At 44.1% G+C, this 24,800-nt stretch overlaps 1 protein-coding gene across 4 annotated transcripts in view; it reads left to right on the plus strand.

The window, feature by feature from the left end:
- Window positions 1-24,800, plus strand: part of SLC25A21 (solute carrier family 25 member 21) — a 420,995-nt gene that overhangs the window by 331,486 nt on the left and 64,709 nt on the right. For all 4 annotated transcript variants that reach the window (XR_012247354.1, XM_073638942.1, XM_073638943.1 and 1 more), the window contains exons 6-8: window positions 12,537-12,596; window positions 12,791-12,898; window positions 15,982-16,146. Coding sequence is in view for 3 of the 4 variants with exons in the window: in XM_073638942.1 (XP_073495043.1) it covers window positions 12,537-12,596; window positions 12,791-12,898; window positions 15,982-16,146 (333 nt within the window). In the remaining variant the exon portion in view is untranslated. The remainder of the gene's footprint in view (window positions 1-12,536; window positions 12,597-12,790; window positions 12,899-15,981; window positions 16,147-24,800) is intronic.

The following is a 24,800-nucleotide window of genomic DNA, read 5'->3' on the forward strand; positions in this document are numbered from 1 at the left end:
GCCACCTCCCATCGTGGGCCAGGTCGAAGAATGGCGCCAAAAGCGGAAACCGTGCCCACCAACAGAGACTGTGATGCTGGAAGTGTCCATCAGCGTAAGAGAACTGCCCCTGGAACTGAAGTTGCCCCGGGACCACCCTCGATGTGGGCGGAGACAGAACAAGAGAACAAAGATGGGTGTCGCCTGGAGCAGTCTGGAGAGAGCGCACCCGGAGACAAGACGTCTGGAAGAGAGTCCAGAGAAAGCCTACCCGGAGATGGAGGGAGAGTCAGGCAGCACCGACCCAGTGGTCAGGAGCCTGTTGCAGGTCGCCACTCCAGAAGGCCTGCTGGAGATCCTAGCACAGCTCCCCCGAGACCGGGAGTGTGCACAGACCGCGCTGGAGGGCCTCGCACGGAGGATGGCCCGGGTGCAGCGAGAGACGTTGGCGGAGTGGAGCCGAGAGATGGCCCAGCAGACCGAAACCCGACAGCGGAGCACGCCACCTGAGACGAGGAGACAGACCGCCTCTGAGGATGGCGCAGGAGGAATGAAGGCAGGAGACGGCGCCGAGAAGGGAGCTGAACGGACGGAGGCAGGTAAAGGGGACGTCTCTACCCCGAGCCGGGAAACCGCGTGCCTGCCCCAGCTCCCCGTCGCAGAGCCCGAAGTTCCCCCTGCCGTGCCCGTCGCTGCATCGTCACCGCCGCCGACTAGGCCTCAACCGGAAACCGCGGCCGCGACCCCTGTGACGTCACACGCCTCGACTTCGAGCGTGGCCAAGCAGGAAATACCACCGGCCTGGTCGCAAGGCCTAGTACACCCGGGCGCCGCAATTCCAACAGCGCCCCCTACCTCCGCGGAGCCACCGGCCTGGTCGCAGGGCCGAGTAACCCAGGGCGCCGCCGTTCTTACGGTGCCCTTTGCCTTTAGGGTGCCCCAAGCCTGGTCGCAAGGCCTGGTCAACCCGGGCGCCACTACCACCACAGCGCCCATAACACCTAAAGTACCGCACCTGGGTGAGGACCTGTTCGCCCAGCATACGTGCCCGGATGGGCAGCCCTTCATATGGCCACCGGAGTTTCACCATCCCCGACTCCGGAAAGAGAGACCCCTAGATGAACCCCTGATTCCGGTTCCGAAGCCCGCAAGGTGGACCTCGCCCCCGCTGGAGGAGGCACAGTTCGAGTGGGACCCCACTGGAGAAGACCTCATGGGGTTCACTCAGGAGACTCGGGCGGCCGCAGCGGAGCGTGCAGAGTGCTGCCGCCAGCAGCTCGAAGTCTTCGAGAGGGAGCGGAGAGAGAGGCGGGTCCGGGAACAGCAAGCGCAGATAAGGAGCGCGGAGCAGAAGAGCCGGACCAGGAGGAAACCCCGTGCAGCTCATGGTCCCCCTTCCACCGGGACTGTGATAAAATTCAACATGCAGCATGGGTGGGGCTTCATTAGAGACCATCAGACCCCCGGCGACGTCTTTGTAACCTGCAGAGACGTAGAAAGCCATCTGCCGGAGGGACACAGAGGTCGTGACCTGTATGTAGGGGACGAGGTCACCTTCACCCGGCACAAGTGTGCCAAAGGACCCTACGCCCTCCATGTGCATCGCCTGACGGAGGAGGAGCTGCGGTGTGAGGAGGAGCAAGAGGACCCGGACGGGTCTGAAGAATCTAAAGAAGGAGCAGGAGGACGCCGTCGTTGAAGTACGGTAGAGAGAGACTGTACATAGTTACCCGTCAGGGTATAAGAACTGTTCTAGTTAAAATATAGTCCCCGTTGGGACCAGCAGATTGAACTGAAACCCGTGTGTCCCTATTCCCACTGACCGAGGACTGAGAGCGGTCATTCCTCCCTAATACCTGGCCGAGGACTGAGAGCGGCCATATTTTCCCTTATATATAGTTGCGCTTCCTAAAGCGCCCCCTACCGGTTTTATAGGGAACTTTTTTATTCCAAGAGAGACTGTCGCACTTTACCCGGTCACAAGTTGCACCGTGACCGGAGGAACCAGAAACAAGAATGTTATTTATATGAAAAGTTTATTGCTGATATATCTATATGATGTTTTCTATGTTTATGTTTATGAAAAAAAAATTGTATGTTTTGGATGTTTATATTTTACAGCCCGAGGACGTGCTGTGATTTACCAGGGGGGAATGTAGCACCCTGAGGATTCGGCTGCTACAGGGGTATTGCACCTCAACCCAGAGGTGTGATATTCCACTCCTGGGTAAGGATGGAGTGTGGAACTGAGCTAGTAGGCTGCATGCACTACACACATCCCATTTCCGGGGAACAGACCGATGGTACTCCCACTAGAGAAATGTGCAGGTACGACAGTGTCTGTTCCTGGCTGGAGTGGGAGGGGGGTGGAACATCCCAGTAGTGTAGGGGCAGATAGGGGGAGCAGCCTGGGTAAAGCTAGGAGCTCATTGGGTGCTGGTCACCTGAGCTCACACATAGAGGGAGTATATAAGGTGGGCACCATCTTAGATCACGGTCAGTCAGTCAGTCAGTTGTCAGTCTGTGAGACGTCAGTCTGTCAGAGTGTAACCTGAGAAGCAGAGCAGAGGAGAAGAGAGAGAGACCCAGAGGCGCAGAGGGGACCCCAAGAGCCCATAAGAGAGCTAATAGGGTGAAGGGTCGGCAACAGGGTACCGGATCCCAAGCTGGCAGAGGCTACAGCACACCTTAGCCAGGAACCGGAGGTCGTGGGCAGGATCTGCCACGATCACCCACTAAATCCACCCGGAAGGCAGACCAAGAATAGGGTCAGGGAGCCCAGAGGAGGCTTGACCAACAAGAGGCCCGAGGGAGCCGGACTTAGGTGGATCCCTGGTGGGAACGGCCAGAAGAAGGGAGAGACAGAAAGGAGCTCAGGACCACACTCCGGAGTTGCCTGGGAGTTGACCGAGTCCAGGACCTGGTGGACGCAGCACGGCTTGGGTGGTCACTGCTGTACACAGTGACCCGAGCAACACCAGTAAGTAAAACCCTGGAACTGCATTTTATGCCTCTGAGTCTCCTTGCTGCACCTTCACAACCACCATCCTCCACGGCTGACCCCCTGAGGCTATACCCCTCCCGTTGGGGATTATACTACCTAAGCTGCACACACATCACCAGCCTCAGTGGACCCTGCTGCAGCGGCGGCCTTTTGACCGCAAATCAACGGGTGGCGTAGTCGACACAAAGAACTCTAATAACATCTGTAGGACTGCCACACACTGAGTTTGACACCCTGGGCACGGACCGGGTCACAGCCACTCGGAGACTACAACCCCCATCTGATCCGGCTCCGGGTATCCCTAACAGCACTGGCCCAGGGGGCGCGTCACTTGCAGAGAGCCGGCAGTGACACCAGCTCTGACAAATCAAGTTTTCACGGCCAGAGGGGAACAGTAACATAATTACTGGGACAACTAGCCTGGGGAAACCAACTCCTCTGCGACTAGTCTGAAACTAATTAGCAAATGGAAAATGGATTTTTAACATTCTTTTTTGCCATACATTGGAATTGCCTATACTGTAAAACAAGGCTTTGTCAGGCAAGGTGTTAACGTAAGAATAAACATTTGCTGGCAGTTTGGGAGCATGAGGGACCTGTCAGGGTCGCTTTAAAGGGAACCTGACCGCTGATAAATGTAAACACTATCTTTTTAAAAAGGGGTGTGGCTTACTAAAAAAGTGGAATGGATTACTGCGCAACACCAAAACGCGCCATCGGTTTGGCAGGGCATTTCTGGCACAAAGTAAGCAACTAATAGATGGCATAAACTTGGACTACACGGTCTAATGATTTCGGTCAGGTATGCTTGACTCTGAAATGTTGCAGCGTTTCAGAGAAAAACATTCTTTAAAAGCCACCGGGAACCGAACCACATAGGAGACTTGTCGGATAAGTTCGCCCGCTGCCAGTATGTAACAGGTCTCTCCCTATACGCGCACACGAGGAGAGACCTGACAGCCATTGGTTATTGGCATTGGGCAGGGAGAAGCCGCCGGGGCACCGCCAGTCAGACTTGTCTCCTGTGCAGAGAAATCATACAGTCAGTGTCTGATATATGCTGCCCATAGATCGGACAGCATTTATCAGCTGTCAGAATCCCTTTTTTTAACTTTAAATACGGTATGTTTATTGGATTTTAACAAAATTGATATGAAAACAGAACATTCCAATTACGTTCAATAATAACAATAAAAAAAGTTGACGGTTGTTAACATTAAGTTATCGATATACATTGCAATATAGCTATAACCAGCTTTATGAGGTATTGATATAAGCTCTTACATGAAACAAATAATTATGTATGTGCTAGAGGAGTGTATAGAAGAAAGGCGGGCGGAAAGGGAAAGAATGGGAAGGAAAAGGAGGTGGAGGGAACAAAAAAAAACAAAAAAAAACGACTTATTGAACTAGCACTTCAGAGGACGCCACATGTACCACGACATTTTATTTTAGCCCCTTCCCAACATGCACCGTATATATGCGGGAGTTTCGTTCCCTCAAAGCGCTTTATGTATACGGCGCCGTGATCGCGAGGGCTCACACTGAGCGCTGCCGCGATCAATTGCGGGTGTCATCACTATGTGAGCGCTAGCACCAATCGCAGGCGTTTAACTCCTGTGATGCCGCTGTCAATAGTGACAGCGATATTGCGGGGCATCGCAGACGGGGTAGGCTCCCTCTATGCTTCCATCAGCACAACTTGATGCTATCGCATGCTGATGGTCACCATGGTGATCCCCGGGCCCAAGATGGCCACGGGATCCTTCAGGGTCTTCAGGGAAAGTGGCCTGTCAGTGCCTGTTCAGAGACCAGGAGCTGAGACGCCTCCTCCCTGCCTGTCAGACGCTGCTCTGATGCTCTGCAGTGCAGAAGCATTGCAAATTATCTGATCAGCAATTAGGGGAAGGGAAAGTTTATGTATGTCCCATAGTGGGACAATGTAAAAAAGTTAAAAATAAATATATAAAAAAAAGTTAATAAAAATTACAAAAATATAAAAAAAAAAAATCTCAAAATAAAGAACAAAAAAAAGAAAAAATATTAATCCAATAAATACATTTATCTGTGTAAAAAAAATAAACAAAAAAGTACACATATTTGGTATCGCCGCGTCCAGAACGACCCGACCTATATCACTGTCCCACTAACAAAAAAATAGGCTTTATCATCATACAGCCGAACAAAAAGTGGAATAAAACGCGATCAAAAAGACAAATGTAAATAAAAATGATATTGCTGAAAACGTCATCTTGTCCTGCAGAAAACAAGCTACCATACAGCTCCATCGGCGGAAACATAAAAAAATTACAGCTCTCAGAATAAAGCATTGCAAAAATTATTATTTTTTCTATAAAAAAGTTTTTGTGTATAAGCGCCAAAACATAAAAAAACAATATAAATGTGGTATCGCTGTAATCGTACTGACCCGAAGATTAAAGCTGCCTTATCAATTTTACCACACGCATAACGGTATAACAAAAATCCCTAAAAGACAATTACTGTTTTTTGTTTATTTTGCCTTCCAAAAATCTGAGTAGAAAGCAATCAAAAGCTGTCAATTGCCCAAAAATAGCACCAATAAAAACGGCAACTCGTTTCGCAAAAAGCAAGCCCTCACATGACTCTGTCGGCCGAAATATGGAAAATTATAGCTATCAAAATATGGCGATGCAAAAACTTGTTTTTACAATAAAAAGCGACTTTTAGGGTATGTGCACACGATGCAGAAATGAAGCAGAAAATTTCTGCATCATTTCTGCATCTCCCTGGCAGAAAAAACGCATGCAGATTGTGCATGCGTTTTTCCTGCAGAATACATGCGGATCCACATGCAGATTCACATGCGTTTCCGCATGCAGATTGACAAGCGCTTTCCAGGCGATGTTAGCATCACCTGGAAAGTGCTTGATAACTAGGTCACACTATATAAATCCATGCAAACAGCATGGATTTATACAGTGTGAACCGAGAGAGTGTATATACTTACCTCCGATGGCCCCCGGTGTCCCGCTCAATCTGTTCTCCCTCGCCGGCAACTTTGAATTGAAAGACCTGCCGACGTCAGCGTCACGTGACCCGTCACATGACTCTGACGTCACCGCAGGTCCTACAACTCACTGCAAGTGCCGGGAACCAAGCGGGAGCGCTGTGCGGGCCGACAGATGGTAAGAATACATTTATTTTTTATTTTATTCTTCTTTTACAGCTTTTTTAATGGTACCTGGGTGTGGATGAGACTCTCCTCTCCTCCACACCCGGGTACCATCCGCACATTAGAACGCACCAATTACGCAAGTACAAATGCTGTCTTGCGGAATTGGCGCATTCTAATGCAAGTCAATGGCGGCGAAATCGCCGCGTTTCCGCAAAATTAATTGACATGCTGCGGATTTTTGACCGCAGCGTTAACGCTGCGGAAAAATCCGCATCATGGGCACAGCACATGCGGATTTCCATTGGGGAACATTGCTTCCCTTCTACCATGCGTTTTTCATGCGTTTCCGCGGCGTTTACGCAACTGCAAAAACGCCGCGGAAACGCATGAAATACGCATCGTGTGAACACAGCCTTAGTGTGTACAGCTGCCAAACATAAAAGCCCGATATAAATCTGGTATTGCTGTAATCGCACCGACCAGAAGAATAAAGTCGCCTAATCCGCTATACCGCACGAGGGTCGGCGTAATAAATAAATCCAATTCTTCACCTGCTGTGGATTTGTTCATTCTGCCGCCCAAAGATCGCAGTACTGCTCGGCTCACATTTATCCCCGTGCTCTTCGCTGAGCGCTTACACCGGGGTTTCCGTGTAAATCTCTTTAATATACGTGATTCAGACAGAACCCCCTGACGGAAGATTCCCCATAATGAGGCAGATGGGAGGCACTGTGGACGCCGTTTGGCCTGTGATCCAGCAGTGTTCTTCTTTTTAGGCCTGCATAAAAGCGCAGTCTGCCACAGTTTTGTGCACTTCTGAAAAGAAGGACACCGCTGAACAGAGGCCAGACAGAGTCCGGAGTAACTCTGCTGTCCCATTATTGTGGATGGATCCCTCGGGGGTTTCATCTGAATCACGTCACTCGGAGATTTAGATGGAAATCCCGATATAAGTGCTCAGCGTAGAGCGCAGGATAAATGTCATCCAAAATGTTATGTAAAATGTTACCAATAAAAGTTTCAACTACATTCACAAAAAAAGCAAGTCCTCACTCAGGTCTGTCATGTATTAATGGAATTATCGGGGCTTCCACGTTACTGGTAGCACAAAGGCTCTGGAAAAGCAAAATGGCACCGCACCCTTCAAAAGAAATCCAGCGCTCCAAAATCCCAATGCGCCCCTCCCTTCTGAGACCCAGTGTGCCTTAACCGCAGTGAGTGTTCAAATGTTTAGCATTCTTGTAGTGATGAGAGCCTGCCCAATTTACGGCTGCATGTCTCCAGAAGCACAAGTTGGGCACTATGTACTGGTCACTGCAATGGCAATTTGCAATTTTCATTCAGCAACATCCACTGATGCTTGTTTCTGGGCAAACAACCATGGAGTCAAAATCATCACTACACCAGTAGATAAATTCACAAAGGGGTATAATTTCCAAAATGGGGTCACTTGACGCCGGATTCTGCTCTTCTAGCACTGAGGGGCTCTGTATATGTAGTCTGCATACTATTTTAGGAAAAAGCGCTCCATCCCTCCCGAGTCTTGCCATATGGCTAAGTAGTACTATACAGCCACATATGGGGTATTTCTACATTCAGCAGAAATTGTGGGGCACATTTTGGTGCCATTTTTACCCATTTGCCAGTGTGAAAATGAGAAATTTGGGGCTAAAACAAAATTTTGGTGGTAAAATTGTAATTATTTTTTCTTCACTACCTAATGGTATAAAATACTGTGACATCCCTGTGGTTTCAATATGATCCCGTAAATTAATTAATTGAGAGGTGTAGTTTGTAAAATGGGGTCACTTATGGGGATTCCAGCTTATCTGGCACCTCAGGGGCTCTACCAATGTGACATTGCACCCTCAAACCAGTCCAGCAAAATCTGAACTCCAATATGGTGCTTCTTCCCTCCTGAGCTTTGCCTTAAAAGTAGTTTTCACCAACAAATTTTGGGGTCCATTTTCTCCTGTTACCCTTGTGAAAATGCAAAATTTGGCTAAAAAAAAAGTTTTGTGGGAAAAATGTGATTTTTGCAAAAATTTTTTTTCATTTTCACGGCTTAACGTTCTAAACTTCTGTGAAGCATCTGGGGGTTCAAGGTGCTCACCACACATCTAGATAAGTTCCCGAGGGGTCTGGTTTCCAAAATGGTGTCACTTGTGAGAGGTTTCCACTGTTTAGGCACATCAGGGGCACTCCAAACGCAACATGGGGTCCGCTAATTATTCCAAATTTTGCATTCAAAAAGTCAAATGGCGCACCTTCACTTCTGAGCCCTGCCGTGCGCCGAAACAGTAGTTTTCATATTGGATATTTGTGTACTCAGGAGAAATTGCAGAACAAATTGTATGATGCAATTTCTACTGTTACCCTAGTGAGAATGCAAAATTTGGGGCTAAAAAAAAACATTTTTGTGGAAAAATGTGATTTCTTTTTTTTCACGGCTCAACATTATAAACTTGTGTGAAGCACCTGGGGATTCAAGGTGCTCATTACACATCTATACAAGTTTCTTGAGGAGATCTAGTTTCCAGAATGTTGTCACTTGTGGGGGGTTTCCACTGTTTCCACTGTTTAGGCACATCAGGGGCTCCCCAAACTTGACAGCCAGCAAATTTTACATTCAAGAAGTCAAATGGCACTTGTTCCCTTCCGAGTCCTGTCGTGCACCCAAACAGTGGTTTTCCCCCACATATTGGGTATCGGTGTGCTCAAGAGAAATTGCACAACAAATTTTGGGGCCCGTTTTCTCCTGTTACCCTTGTGAAAGTAAATAAAATGTCTGTAAAGTAAAATTTTTATGAAAAAAAGTTAAATGTTTATTTTTTCCTTCCACATTCCATTAATTCCTGTGAAGCACCTGAAGGGTTAATAAACTTCTTAAATGTGATATTGAGCACCTGGAGGGGTACATTTTTTAGAGTGGTGTCACTTTTGGGTATTTTCTGTCATATAGACCCCTCAAAGTCACTTCAAATCTGATGGGGTCCCTAAAAATTGATTTTGTTGTAAAAATTAGAAATCACTGGTCAAATTTTAACCCTTATAATTTCCTAACAAAAAAATTATGTTTTCAAAATTGTGCTGATGTAAAGTAGACATGTGAGAAATGTTATTTATTAACTATTTTGTGTAACATATCTCTCTGATTTAAGGACATAAAAGTTAAAATTTTCCAAACTTTTGCCAAATTTCCAATTTTTTCACAAATAAACATAAGTCATATCAAAGAAATGTTACCAATATCATGAAGTACAATATATCATGAAAAAACAATCTCAGAATCACTGGGATCCGTTGAAACGTTCCAGAGTTATTACCTCATAAAGTGACAGTGGTCAGAATTAAAAAAAAATTGGCCTGGTCAGGAAGCTTTGGGGTGAAAGGGTTAAATATGATTTTCTGACAACCAGATTGCAAGGTCATTCCCCTCACTGAATAATATCCAACATGTCCATTGGCATTGAAAAGCTTTGAGGCGATTGTTATTATGTGCAATCATGGTTTCCATTTTCATAATATTGTTAGCCTCTTCCACCCATTCACTCAAAGTGGGAGTTTTTGTGGATTTCCAGTAACATGGAATAATTGACTTAACAGTTGTTAGAAAGTTCCTAAGGATATGTTAGGATCCCTTTAATGTTTACTTTTTCTACCCATTCCATGGGGTACACTTCAACTGTGAGAGACAGAATCTTAAAAAAATCTAGTAAAACACATTGTATGATTTTTAAATAATTGCATTTTATTGCATGAAATGGGTATTTTATCATCTACAAACCAGCAAGAATTCTCTCACAGACCTGTTAGTTCTTCTTTAAGAAGCCCTCCTACTCTGCGCTCATTACCTGTATTAATTGCACCTGTTTGATCTGGTTACCTGTATAAAAGACACCTGTCCACACACTCAATCACACTCCAACCTCTCCACCATGGCCAAGACCAAAGAGCTGTCTAAGGATGCCAGGTACAAAATTGTAGACCTGCACAAGGCTCGGATGAGCTACAGGACATTAGGCAAGCAGCTTATTGAGAAGGAAACAACTGTTGGCCCAATTATTAGAAAATGGAAGAAACACAAAATGACTGTCAATCTTCCTCGGTCTGGTGCTCCATGTACAGTCTCGCCTCGTGGGGTAAGGATAATTCTGAGTAAGGTCAAGAATTAGCCCAGAACTACACGGGAGGACCTGGTCAATGACCTGAAGAGAGCTGGGACCACAGTCTCAAACATTACCATTAGTAACACACTATGCAGTCATGGATTAAAATCCTGCAGGGCACGCAAGATAACCCTGCTCACGCCAGCACATGTCCAGGCCGTTTGAAGTTCGCCAATGACCATCTGGATGACCCAGAGGAGGCATGGGAGAAGGTCACGTGGTCAGATGAGACCAAAATAGAACTGTTTGGTATCAACTCCACGCCTTCGTTTTTGGAGGAGGAAGAAGAAGGATGAGTACAACCCCAAGAACACCGTCCCAACCATGAAACATGGTGATAGAAACATCATACTTTGGAGGTGCTTTTCTGCAAAGAGGAAAGGATCACTGCACTGTAGTGAAGGGAGGATAGATGGGGTCATGTATCGCGAGAATTTGGCCAGAATTTGTCCTTCCCTCAGTAAAAGCATTGAACATGGGTTGTGGCTGGGACTTCCAGCATGATAATGACCCAAAACACACAGCCAGAGAACTAAGGAGTGGCTCCATAAGAAACATTTCCAGACCTGAACCCAATAGAAAATCTTGGGAGGGAGCTAAAACTCTGTTGCCCAGCGACAGCCCGAAACCTGAAAGATCTGGAGAAGGTCTGTATGGAAGTGTGGGCCAAAATCCCTGCTGCAGTGTGTGCAAACTTGATCAAGAACTACCGGAAACGTCTGACCTCTGTAATTGCAAAGAAAGGTTTCTGTACCAAATATTAAGTTCTGTTTTTCTATTGTAACAAATACTCATTTCATGCAATAAAATGCTAATAAATTATGTTAAGTTCATACAATGTGATTTTCTGGTTTTCATTTTTAGATTCTGTCTGTCACAGGTGAAGTGTAGCTACGATAAAAATTACAGACCTCTACATTCTTTGTAGGTGGGAAAACTGGCAAAGTCGGCAGTGTATCGTATACTTATTTTCCCCACTGTATATTCAGTATATATATAATGTTCCCAAATGTGAACAACCCCTATGGTGGAAAGATACCAGGTCATGCCATAGTAGTCAGTGTCTCTTCTGAGGATTTCTAGCTATTGATCACTGAGCTCTGACTTCATCAGGTTTAATGCCGTTCATTATCTGTATGAGTCTGATTACAATGAAGCAACACTTTCGTCAGAGGCCCGCTTTTCCTTCCAACGCCGGTTCAGGCCGAGGTTGACCTCTACATTGCTTCTTTTAGAAGAAATCTCAGTACTGTATGGGGTTTAAGTGCACAATGTTTACATACTGACATCTCGAATATTCTCTTGTACGAATATCTCAGCACTAGCATGCCCACGTGACCGCACATCACTCATCACACATAATTATAGCAAAGCAAAACAACCTTTAACAGCAAACTCAAACACGGAGCCAACTTTACATTTCCTGAGTGTTCGCTCTTTCTCTCTGTAGTAAAAGAAATATGCCCCCTGTATTTGGTTAGCAGGAAATTTATTAGTGAACTTAATAATCCGTAATTATTTGCATTTCATGATTAATAGCTTTCCCTGTGCTGATTTATTTCATTACAGCTCTGTATAAGGGTCGGGACTGGGCTTTTTCTAATATAGATAATCCACTATCCCTAACAAGGTAAAAAATCAGACTGCCTGCAGCTTCCTCTAGGGGGAGCATGCTATGCATGAATTTATGGCTCCTTTTTTGCTTAAAATGGTTCTCATGAAAAACATATTTAATTTATCCATAGAATAGATGTATAAACACTTGGACCCCATGCTAGGACCCCCTCATATCACTAGGACCCAAGCCCCTGATTTGATGGAGATTAAATAGAACTATACTCATGTATGTGCCCTGCTCCATCCGATGTCAGTGCGAATGACGGAAATAGCCCAGCACTGAGCGTACGTTTCCACTGCTCTATCTGAAATCCTTCATGGTGGGGGCTCAGGTTTTCTATTCTAGTAGTGACCTGTAAGGATCCCAGCGTTGGTGTCCCCAGCAATCATACATTTAGTGTGTTTTTGGGGGAATAATAACCCATTAAAGTTGGTAGTCCACTCCGGATTATCCTTTTGGTTAGAAAGGTTCTAATCATGTGCGATCAATTGTATTTTCTGGAGAAAGCTAGCACTCCTACAGGGCGAATAAGGCATTACATGTTCTTTATTGAAATCAATGGGAGAGGACTTCACAGTGGATTGACCGCAGATTTTTACTTCCTTTCAGTTCTTCACCTTTGAACAATACAAAAAGCTGCTGGCTCCATTGTCTTTGCCTCCTGCATGGGTGAGTCCTACTATCTTATAGCCTCACGCTTCTGTGTGTAATGGTACATTCATACAGTCAGTCATTCTGTAAAAGGTCATGTGATGACATCACCAATCTATAAACATGGTCTGCATTGCTGACATCATCATAGTAAGAGTCATAACACTGATGCTTCCTCTAGATTACATTGGTTCATGTTGCCTTCTCTGCAGGTTTTTGCAGTTGCTGGACTTGGTTCTGGGTTAACAGAAGCCGTGGTAGTAAACCCTTTTGAAGTTGTAAAAGTTAGTCTACAGGCTAACCGCAATGCTTATGCCCAGGTAAGAGTCCTGAAAGTTTAAAACTTAAATGCTGTTCTTGATGTGCTTAGTTTAGTTTGTATGGCTGGCTTGTAAAAAACAAATAATTAAAAACCCAATGTTAAAGGGCGTGTCCAAGATTATTTTTCTTTTTTTTTTATTATGGGTCCATAAACTAAACAGACAAATTGTGGGCTAACAGAGGCAACTACCTGCCTGATCCACCGGGCTCCGGCTCAGAGCGATACAGCTGCTCCACAGCAACAGAGCAGCTCTTCTTTTTCCAGGCTGCTTGGTCGTCGGGGTGTGACTGGGGACGTCATACTGATTGACAGACGGCTCCCCGCTGCCTAACTGTGGAAAGACGGCTATCATTCAGCATTACGCCGGTAATCACGATCCGTCAACAGAGCAGAGCGGAATAGAAGCCGCTGACATGACGTCACCGAAGCCACTTGTTCACCGGCAGGAGCGGTCTGTGACCACTCTGTGCCGGCAGACATCGTCACCAGGTACAACAGGCAGTTAGGTAGAAACTATTTGCCTGTTAGTTCTTAGGCCCATAGTAAAAATGTAAATAGTCATGGATAACCCCTTTAAGGAATATGGACACCTTCGAGGATTTTTTTTTTTCTTAAAGGGAATTTGTCAGTAAGATGAGCCACCCCCTCCAAACAGCATATATGGGCTTGCAGTCCTTTGACATGTCAATCCATCAACACATTTATATCTTCTATCTGATTCTGTTTTTCTGAGAGATTAACGTTTTAATCTCTATGCAAATGAGGAGTTAAGTGCTCTGGGCTTGACATATCACTTCCAGAGCCTCTGCCTCCCCAGGTTGGTTTTCTGCCCCGCACTAGCCTTTTTAGCTTGATTAATAGCCCACTGTCTGATTTCTTTGCCTGGCATCTGAAATGAGACGGTGAGCCTCACATATGACCCCCACATAGTGTTCTGTATGATTACTATACCATTGTACGTGGTGGTAAAGTAGCACTGTATAAGTGTAAAGAATCAACTTTGAGCAGCTGCAATGTGTTTGGGGGCCCTTTCCAGTATGGACAGTTATATTACCACATATTATTGTTGTGACTTAAAGGAGTTTCTCAGTAGAATGATATTGATAGCCCATCCTTAGGATAGTTCAATACCCAATTTGTGGTGGTCCAAAACCTGGCACCCCCACCGATCAGCTGATTTAGTGGCCACTGCTTGGTACTACAACTACTGTTCACATAGGTGGTAATCTGCAGTACCTGGTGGTGGCCACTAAACTCTGTACGGCGCTATGGTGTTCTGCTGCTACACACGGTTTGCATCCGGAGCTGCTAACAGCTGATCGTTGGGGGTTGTCTGACCCCACCATTTATCGTCTGTCCACAGGTTAGGTGAAAAATGTTTGATCACTTCCGGTGTCACCTTTGGGGCCACCAATGATCATGATAATGTCATGAATATAGTGGTGGGGAGCTAGTCCTGACACTGCTCCACTCACAGGGAACATGGGACCCCCACTCTAGTGGTCACCCTGTGGATAGGTGATAAATGTTATTCATGGGCCAACCTCTTTTAGCCTGTTCCCCTCTTACTAGAAGCCATGTACAATACCTAGGGGGCATGAGAATGGACAGTTGACAATTGGAGATGTGACCTTTGAAATGAGAAAGTCTCATCCTCTATTTTCTATTGTTTTTACCTTTCAACTCTAAATTTATCTTCATCTTTCCCTCTTGAGTGACAGTCCTGATTGTAGTGTCCTACATTCCTTTATCAGTCTGTCTGTGAGATCTTCAGTCTTCTTCTGTCCTTCACATGTCAGGGAGGAAAAGGCTTTATGTCCTGCCTAACAAAATCAACAAAGCAAGTGCTACTTGGTGTGTGTTCCACTATGTGGGGATTAGGATTGACCATAATCCTCATAATTCTTGTGAAATCTATCTGATATTTCTCATTAAGCTTTCAAAGTCTTTAATAAATGGGTTATGTCATGAATCAAGCGACCAGTGCATATTATGTGTTTGCTTAATCGTCTTCTCAACTTTATGTAAGTGAATAGGACTGAGCTGTAACCAATGGAAAAAATGGTGCAGTTTATGAAAGAAAGCAGCCATATTTTTCTAATCTCATACTACACCTTTAATTCTTTGAAATTCTATCTTGTTATTATAATCTCACAGGTTCACTTTCAGCGTTCAGCACAGAATTTAAGACATATTTAGGTGGTTTCAAGGATGGGCATTTACTGTACTTTAAAGGGTTGTTCCCATCCTTAGAAGTTATCATCTATTTGACCACTGGGACCGCCATGAATCCGGAGAAAGGGGCTCTGAAACGACCCATCTGAATGGAGCAGTGGTGTGCGGCCATTGCTCCATTCATTCTCTATGGGACTACTGGAAAATGTTGAGTGCTGTTCTGGCATTCCCATAGAGAATGAGTGAACAGGTGATGTTGGGCCACTACTCCATTCATAAGAGACGTTTCAGAGCCCCCTTCTTGGAATCAGTAGGAGTCCAGCTGTCAAACTCCCACCGGTCAGCAAATCACTACCTGTCCCATGTATAGGTGACATCTATAAATGAGCAAACACAAACTGTAAAATTCGAGGTTCGTACTGGACTAGATGTCCGGTGTTGAACTCCGAACACAGACTTCTCCCGGAAGTTCGTTTTATTGTTCAGAGTTTTGGGAGAACTGTGGAGTGAGAGAGACTGAGACTCTGTGGAGGTACTCTGCTTTATTTGACAGCCCCCAACCCTTACTATGACCATTTTACAGCACCAAAATACGGGTCCCCATTCACTTCTATTGGGTTCGGGTAGAGTTCTGGAACCCGAACCGAACTTTGGACTAAAATTCGGTCGAACCCAAACATCCACGGGTCCACTCATCCCTAGTGATAACTTCTAAAGATGGGAATAACCCTTTAATACCCGCAGGACACTTTTTGTCCATGCTCCTTTTTGTAACCCTGGTGTAACGAACATAATGGCCAACATCTTCTAGGGTCCACCACAGTTATCCGGTAATTTTCAGGATATGTAAGACCTTTTACAACATCATCTTAGAGTATAACCCCCCCTTCCGGTTTTATCTTCCAGCAACCATCCACCTTTGCACAGGCTCGTCACGTGATCCAAACAGATGGGTTAGGATTGAGAGGTCTAAACAAAGGCCTATCTGCCACTTTGAGTCGCCACGGAATCTTCAATATGGTTTATTTTGGATTCTATTTCAATGTGAAGAATGCTGTTCCGGTTAATAAGGTACCATAGAGAGTTTGTTTTACTTGATACAGTTTATTAGCACAATAGCTTTACTATTGGATTATGCAGGACTCCCCACTACCCGTGTCATTCAATGGCAAGCTGAAATGTCCCCTTCAAGATCTATCGTAGACGTCAACGTGGTCAAGCTACTTTTCTACTGCCCAATGCCTCTATCAAGTGCCACAATGGACCTCCTCCTAAAGAAGAAGAGGTCCACTGGGGCACTTGATAGAGGCATTGGGCAGTAGGAAAGTAGCTTGATCACATTGACTTCTACAATAGATAGGAACGGCACTTGCCGCCATGGATTGAGTGTGAATGAGTGACCCAAAGCCAGTAAGGGGTGCATCGTTTTAAGGTGTTATGGGCATGCCTCGATGTCTCTCACCCCTTTTTTATAGTGTACCCCTTTGTTCTTTGTACGGTTATGTTTTTATAGCCAGATAATAATCTGCTTATAGCTCACCTTTGCAAATTTTATTTATTTTTTCTTCTGGATTTTTAACTGGGGGTTTTTGCCTTTAGGGATCAATTTTGCCTTGACTTGAGAATTGTTTCTTCCTTTCCCTCATGAAAACACAACAGTTATGTGTTGCATGTGTCCCATCATTGACAAGTTATTCTTAACATGACCCCCTCGTGTTATTATTCACTGCTGGTAGCATTCCTCCGATCGGCTGGAAGAGATGGCAGATAACACATTGACAAATAACTCAGATGGCGATTAGAATGAAATGTGAAAATTACAGGCAGAAAGTCATTATTGAAAATGTGACTGTGGGTCAGGAGTGCACCCCTGATATAGGTGTTAGGAGCATAAGAATTTGACTTGGAGTTTCAGCAAAATACTAACAGACCTAAATTTTTCCCAGCTGAAGCTTAAAACAAACTGTTCTTTATTCACCCTTCCTGGGTCCATTTCTGAGTCTCCGCCACTGCTCATGGTGTATGTTATTGTCTGCAGCCAATCAATGAGCTCGGTGGCTGTGCAATAGTAGATGTCATGAGCAGCTGTGCTCTTTGATTGGCTGCAGTACTGTCCACATGACATCAGCGCTGCAGATAACAACAGACACAAGGAGCAGCGGTGGAGACTCAGCGTGGTACCTGGGGAGGGTGTGTATTGCACATTGGGTTTTTTACAAACTGCACAGTTTCGGAAAATCCCTTTAAATGCAAGAAAGGCCTGAAAAAAAGGACTGAAAGACAAACTTCAGGAAACACTGCTAGGCCTAGTGCTGAGCCTGATATGTAGTGTATAAGTCATGAACACCAAAAAAACATGCACCTTCAGTCCCCATGTATCCATTTGTCCTGGACTTATCACTCTACTGTTGCTTTTGGCATTAGTTTATTTTCTTTGAAATAACAATTCTAGATTATCTTTTCTTACAACTCAATGTTGTACTGTTCCTGTGTTACATCTTATAGAAATGTATGAATAAATTGTTAGCACCCCCCTTGTCTTTGTCAGAGACACTCCTTTTTCGGACACATTTTAAGACCAGTCTGACTCAAGAATCACACCTATTAGTGTGGTTATAAAAGACATCTCTGTGTATTAGGCCATATTTAGCTATCTCATATGTGAAAAAGATTGATTTTCATCAGTTTGCCATATCAGATTGTCATCACTGTTTGGTCTTTCTCATCTTTCAGGGACCCTAGTAATCACAATGCAATTGCCTTAAAGGGGTTGTCCACTTTAATCTAAAATACAGTGGGGAAAAAAGTATTTGATACATGGCAGATTTTTCAAGTTTCCCCACCTACAAAGAATGGAGAGGTCTGTAATTTTTATCGTAGGTACACTTCAACTGTGAGAGACAGAATCTAAAAATAAAAACCAGAAAATCACATTGTATGATTTTTACAGAATTAATTTGCATTTTATTGCATGAAAAAGTATTTGATCATCTACCAACCAGCAAGGATTCTGTCTATCACAGACCTGTTAGTTTTTCTTTAAGAAGACCTCCTACTCTGCACTCATTACTTGCATTAATTGCCTGTTTGAAATTGTTACCTGTATAAAAGACACCTGTCCACACACTCAATCAATCACACTCCAACCTCTCCACCATGGCCAACACCATATAGCTATTTAAGGACACCAGGGCCCAAATTGTAGACCTGCATAAGGCTGGCATGGGCTACAGGACAATAGGCAAGCAACTTGGTGAGAAGGCAACAACTGTTGGCACAATTCTTAGAAAATGGAAGAAACATAAGATGACTGTCAATCTTCCTCGGTCTGGGGCTCCATGCAAGATGTCGCCTCGTGGGGTAAGGATGATTCTGATAAAGGTCAGGAATCAGCCCAGAACTACATGGGTGGACCTGGTCAATGACCTGAAGAGAGTTGGGACCACAGTCTCAAACATTACCGTTATTAACACACTACGTCGTCATGGATTAAAATCCTCGGGGCACGTAAGGTCCCCCTGCTCATGCCAGCCTCTTGTCCAGGCCTGTTTGAAGTTTACCAGTGGCCATCTGGATGATCCAGAGGAGGCATAGGAGAAGGTCGTGTGGTCAGATGAGACCAAAATAGAACTTTTTGGTATCAACTCACTTGCCGTGTTTGGAGGAAGAAGAAGGATGAGTACAACGGCAAGAACACCATCCCAACCGTGAAGAATGATGGGGGAAAACATCATACTTTTGAGGTGCTTTTCTGTAAAGGGAACAGGACAACTGCACTGTATTGAAGGGAGGATGGATGGGGACATGTATTTCAAGATTTTGGCCAATAACCTCCTTCCCTTAGTAAGAGCATTGAAGATGGGTTGTGGTTGGGACTTCCAGCATGACAATGACCCGAAACACACAGCCAGGGCAACTAAGGAGTGGCTTCGTAAGAAGCATTTCAAGGTCCTGGAGTGGCCTAGCCAGTCTCTAGACCTGAACCCAATAGAAAATCTTTGGAGTGAGCTGAAACTCAATGTTGCCCAGCGACAGCCCCAAAACCTGAAAGATTTGGAGAAGATCTGTATGGAGGCGTGGCCCTGCTGCAGTGTGTGCAAACTTGATCAAGAACTACAGGAAACGTCTGACCTCTTAATTGCAAACAAAGGTTTCTGTACCAAATATTAAGTTCTGTTTTTCTATTGTATCAAATACTTATTTCATGCAATAAAATGCAAACTATTATGTAGAAATCATACAATGTGATTTTCTGTTTTTTTTTTTTAAAGATTCTGTCTCTCACAGGTGAAGTGTGCCTACGATAAAAATTACAGACTTATGCACTACCAAAATAAGATCATACTATAAAACATAGAATTAAGCAACAAGTTATATTTATACTATATATATATGTTTTACCTGCTTTGTGATCATATTCCTTAAATGTGAATTATCTGCCAATCCTCAGCAGGACTCTCCCTCTTCTACCCCTACTTTACCCCACTTCTCCCCCTGTTTAATATCCTCCCTACTCACACCTCGTTCCCCTAATTCTCCAAGTTAATGTTACTTACAAAACAAATGTTGTTTTTCCTTTTATTACATGTATGCAACTGTTTTTTTTATATATATATATATATATGTACAGTACAGACCAAAAGTTTGGACACACCTTCTCATTTAAAGATGTTTCTGTATTTTCATGACTATGAAAATTGTACATTCACACTGAAGGCATCAAAACTATGGATTACCACATGTAGAATTATATACTTATCAAAAAAGTGTGAAACAACTGAAAATATGTCTTATATTCTAGGTTCTTCAAAGTAGCCACCTTTTGCTTTGATGACTGCTTTGCACACTCTTGGCATTCTCTTGATGAGCTTCAAGAGGTAGTCACTGGAAATGGTTTTAATTTCACAGGTGTGCCCTGTCAGGTTTAATAAGTGGGATTTCTTGCCTTATAAATGGGGTTGGGACCATCAGTTGTGTTGTGCAGAAGTCTGATGGATACACAGCTGATAGTCCTACTTAATAGACTGTTAGAATTTGTATTATGGCAAGAAAAAAGCAGCTAAGTAAAGAAAAACGAGTGGCCATCATTACTTTAAGAAATGAAGGTCAGTCAGTCCGAAAAATTGGGCAAACTTTGAAAGTGTCCCCAAGTGCAGTTGTAAAAACCATCAAGCGCTACAAAGAAACTGGCTCACATGAGGACCGCCCCAGGAAAGGAAGACCAAGAGTCACCTCTGCTTCTGAGGATAAGTTTATCCGAGTCACCAGCCTCAGAAATCGCAGGTTAACAGCAGCTCAGATTAGAGACCAGGTCAATGCCACACAGAGTTCTAGCAGCAGACACATCTCTTCAACAACTGTTAAGAGGAGACTTTGTGCAGCTGGCCTTCATGGTAAAATAGCTGCTAGGAAACCACTGCTAAGGACAGGCAACAAGCAGAAGAGACTTGTTTGGGCTAAAGAACAAAAGGAATGGACATTAGACCAGTGGAAATCTGTGCTTTGGTCTGATGAGTCCAAATTTGAGATCTTTGGTTCCAACCACTGTGTCTTTGTGCGACGCAGAAAAGGTGAACGGATGGAATCTACATGCCTGGTTCCCACCATGAAGCATGGAGGAGGAGGTGTGATGGTGTGGGGGTGCTTTGCTGGTGACACTGTTGGGGATTTATTCAAAATTGAAGGCATACTGAACCAGCATGGCTATCACAGCATCTTGCAGCGGCATGCTATTCCATCCGGTTTGCGTTTAGTTGGACCATCATTTATATTTCAACAGGACAATGACCCCAAACACACCTCCAGGCTGTGTAAGGGCTATTTGACCAAGAAGGAGAGTGATGGGGTGCTACGCCAGATGACCTGGCCTCCACAGCCACCAGACCTGAACCCAATCGAGATGGTTTGGGGTGAGCTGGACCGCAGAGTGAAGGCTAAAGGGCCAACAAGTGCTAAGCATCTCTGGGAACACCTTCAAGATTGTTGGAAGACCATTTCAGGTGACTACCTCTTGAAGCTCATCAAGAGAATGCCAAGAGTGTGCAAAGCAATCATCAAAGCAAAAGGTGGCTACTTTGAAGAACCTAGAATATAAGACATATTTTCAGTTGTTTCACACTTTTGTGTTAAGTATATAATTCCACATGTGTTAATTCATAGTTTTGATGCCTTCAGTGTGAATGTACAATTTTCATAGTCATGAAAAGACAGAAAAATCTTTAAATGAGAAGGTGTGTCCAAACTTTTGGTCTGTACTGTATACAATTGTTATTATATATGTTTGTTTCTCCACACAACATTCTTAAATAAAGAATATATATAAAAAAAAAATTACTGACTTCTCCATTCTTTGTAGGTGGGAAAACTTGTAAAATCGGCAGCATATCAAATACTTATTTTCCATACTGTATATTGTGACACTTACTAATATATAAAGTATTACAGGTTCTCCCCCTACACTTGTTAGTACCACCTTTCTCGCAGACTCCACAGAGCTCCTGTGCATGTGACCAGACCTGTCCATCAAACTCCTCCGATATAAGAACTTTGCACCTGGGAAAACTTTTTTTCAATTGGAGAACCCTAGCTAGATAAAAAAGATAGTGGAAAACCCCTTTAATCTGATACACACCTTTCACGGGTATCCCTGACTCCAATCCCTTCTCCTGGGTCCTCTGCCCTCTGTTGTGCTCCACGTTGGGTTTTGCAAGTTGCCCAGAGTGGATCAATAACATAATCTCCCTAAACCTATTTAATGCCCATTTAGACACACACCTGTGTCTTGGGATTGAGACTCTAATGTTCCTTGCTTGGTTTGCTCCATTTTCTGTACTACTGTGTTTCAAATCGCATCCATCCCTGCTGGATTCCACTTCATTCGTCCGTCAGCTCATGAGTTAGTCTTACTACCCATGATTCCCCTTGTGTTCTGGAAACTGCCCCAATGCCTGAGTTAAGTGTGCCCAACTGGACCAGACGCTTAGCAGATCCACCTCACCTGATGAGCCCTTACATAAACGAGCCATAAACTTTCAATAGCTCATTCAGCTTCCATCTCCTTATTCCTACCTCCCCTTACACATGCGTGCTCAATTTATTCGAGCGTTTATATGTTCTCAATTATTAAATAGAAATAAGCTGCTGGCAGACTCCACCTGCCAGAGATTTTTCTTCCCGGAGAACAAAACAATCAGGCATTGATATGCAACATGACAGATTTTTCTGCCTGATCACATCTGTTGAGGGAGACTTTACACACCCCTATATCATTTATTTATTTTATTTGCTTATATAGTGCCATTAATTCCGTAAACATCAGCATCACTGTCCCCATCGGGCTCACAATCTAAATTCCCTATCAGTATGTCTTTGGAGTGTGGGAGGAAACCGGAGAACCCTGAGGAACCTCACGCAAACACGGGGAGAGCATACAAACTCCTTGCAGATGTTGTGCTTGGCGGAATTTGAACCCAGGACCCCAGCGCCACGAGGCTAACCACATAGGATAGTCAGTCGGTCCTCTGGACTGTGATTGGGAGGGTATATATGGCTGATCTTCAAATAAATGGAGACGTTTAAGGCAGGAATTCATGGATTGCGTTGTGTGTATTTCCCATGTTAATACAGCATATCCTCCAGCTCATTCCATACAAAACATTTCGGGAGAATGGGTGATAATACATTTGGTCAGGTCACCTCCTCCACTGCTGTCATTGCATACCCATTTAGGCTCCTTTACTGTAAAGGTAAATTGGATTGTGAGCAGAGTTCACAGAGGTACAAATCAATTCAGAGAGCCTGGTCCATTGGCCACGTCAGTAATCTAAGCCCCCTGAACAGGAGCCCGGAGAGCCGCCTCCTACTGCCTAACATCCGTGTATCTTTTGATTATCCAGCCTGGCTACAACAGTATTGCCAGGCTGGCTAATCAAAAGAAGAGCTGCGGATGTCAGGTGGTAGGAGGTGGTTCTCAGATCTCCTGTCCGATAGCCACAGATTGGCAGGACCAGGACCAGCAGTCCGACCTGTAATCTATTTGCCTCACATTGTGATCCCTAAAGACACGGGGATAGATGTAAATACATTCTGTGGTTAAGGGCAGCAGAATATACCAGTGCCATGTCAGTGGGGGTTGGTTTGCCTCCTATATGGCATAGTATACACATGATGGCTGTTACATGGGCAGATGGATCTGAATACTTGCATTTTCCTGTTATGAAGTAGAGGAGTCAGATACGGAAGTAAATTCACTGTTTGCAGGTGAATCACAGAAAGAACATATAATCCCAGGGACAATATTTTCCTTGTCGAGTTAACAAGGACTAGTCACTCTGCATTGTTGATGTGTCGATTTTCTGTTGGCCCCTTGAATCTTCTGGGACCCTGTGGCATGGACAATGATGGTGCATGGCAGTATGTGGCCCTGACTTATTTACAGGGAGGATTACACATAAATTAGGCACAAAGAGTCAGATTTCCTGCCATTCTACTACTTGTGTATCTCGACAAGGAGGATTTGACCTTAGTATGGAAATATGTGAAATATGCAGTATTTTGCATATCCTGGGTCTTTATGTGGGTTGTTTGTGTTGGGGTTAGCGAGTTCCTACACATTAAATGTCAGAGTAACGTCCTATTCACATCAGGTTTTTTCTTTTTAGGTTAACATTTTGCCGAGAAAAGTTACAGATATACATACATTGAATAGATGCTGTGATGCCATATGGTGGAAAAAAATCCAAAAAACTGAACTCCATGGGATGAAATACTGTAGTTTACTACATTTTTCCACACTTCTTTTTTTTTCTCTCCTGTATTTTGATATATAGAATCTGACATGAACGAATGCAAAGAATCCTAAAGAAAAAAAAAAAGAAAAAAATAACACGTTGGGTGTTATGGGCAGCATTTGGTACTTCTTGTCAATGAATCTTCAGCATGAGGTGGGGGTTTATTACTTATGATAGGATATAATTTAAGTCTGGGAATTATCTAAACATTCTAAAAGGATATTCCACTTTAAACAATCAAGGACGGACTCGGAAAACAGAGTAAAAATTGCATAAGTTCCTCTTAATAACTCATTGCGCATCCCACCAGTAATTGTAAGCAATGAAAATGGTTAGCTCAGTCTCCTATATTCAGCCTGATAGGCAGTGGGAAGCTGAAGTTAAGGTGGCAGTGGCCTCCATATCTAATGGGTCCCTAATCTTTGTGGTTGTCTTCATGCACACAAGACATATCATCACTAAGGTCTAATAGCTTATTTGTAACTCTATAGTAGCAAGTGACCTAAGTAAAGATCCCAGGTGAAATTGTCTTCTACAAGACCTTTGGGCCATGTTATAACAGGTATATTATCGTCTAAGACTGCGTGCCCACTATGCGTTTTTCAAGCTTTTTTGCCGCAGAATTTCCACAGCGAAAACGCTTAAAAAATGCTTGGTAATACGTGCCCCATGGACCCCAATGATAATCCGCATGTGCTGTGCACATGCTGCGGAAATTTCCGCTGCGGATTATCATTGCTTAAAAATACGCAGCATGTTCATTAATTTTGCAGCGTAATTGCCGCCATTGACTTGCATTGAAACGCTTAATATCCATGTCAGCACATTTGCACACACGGATATTAAGCGATTCTATGTGCAGATGGTACCCGGGTTTAGAGAAGAGGAGACTCTCCTCCAGACCCAGATACCATAGAACCTGTTAAAAAAAAGAAT

This window comes from Phyllobates terribilis, unplaced genomic scaffold (assembly GCF_046119375.1).
Source record: "Phyllobates terribilis strain yellow unplaced genomic scaffold, ASM4611937v1 Scaffold_7__3_contigs__length_470593459, whole genome shotgun sequence".
Lineage (NCBI taxonomy): Eukaryota > Metazoa > Chordata > Amphibia > Anura > Dendrobatidae > Phyllobates > Phyllobates terribilis.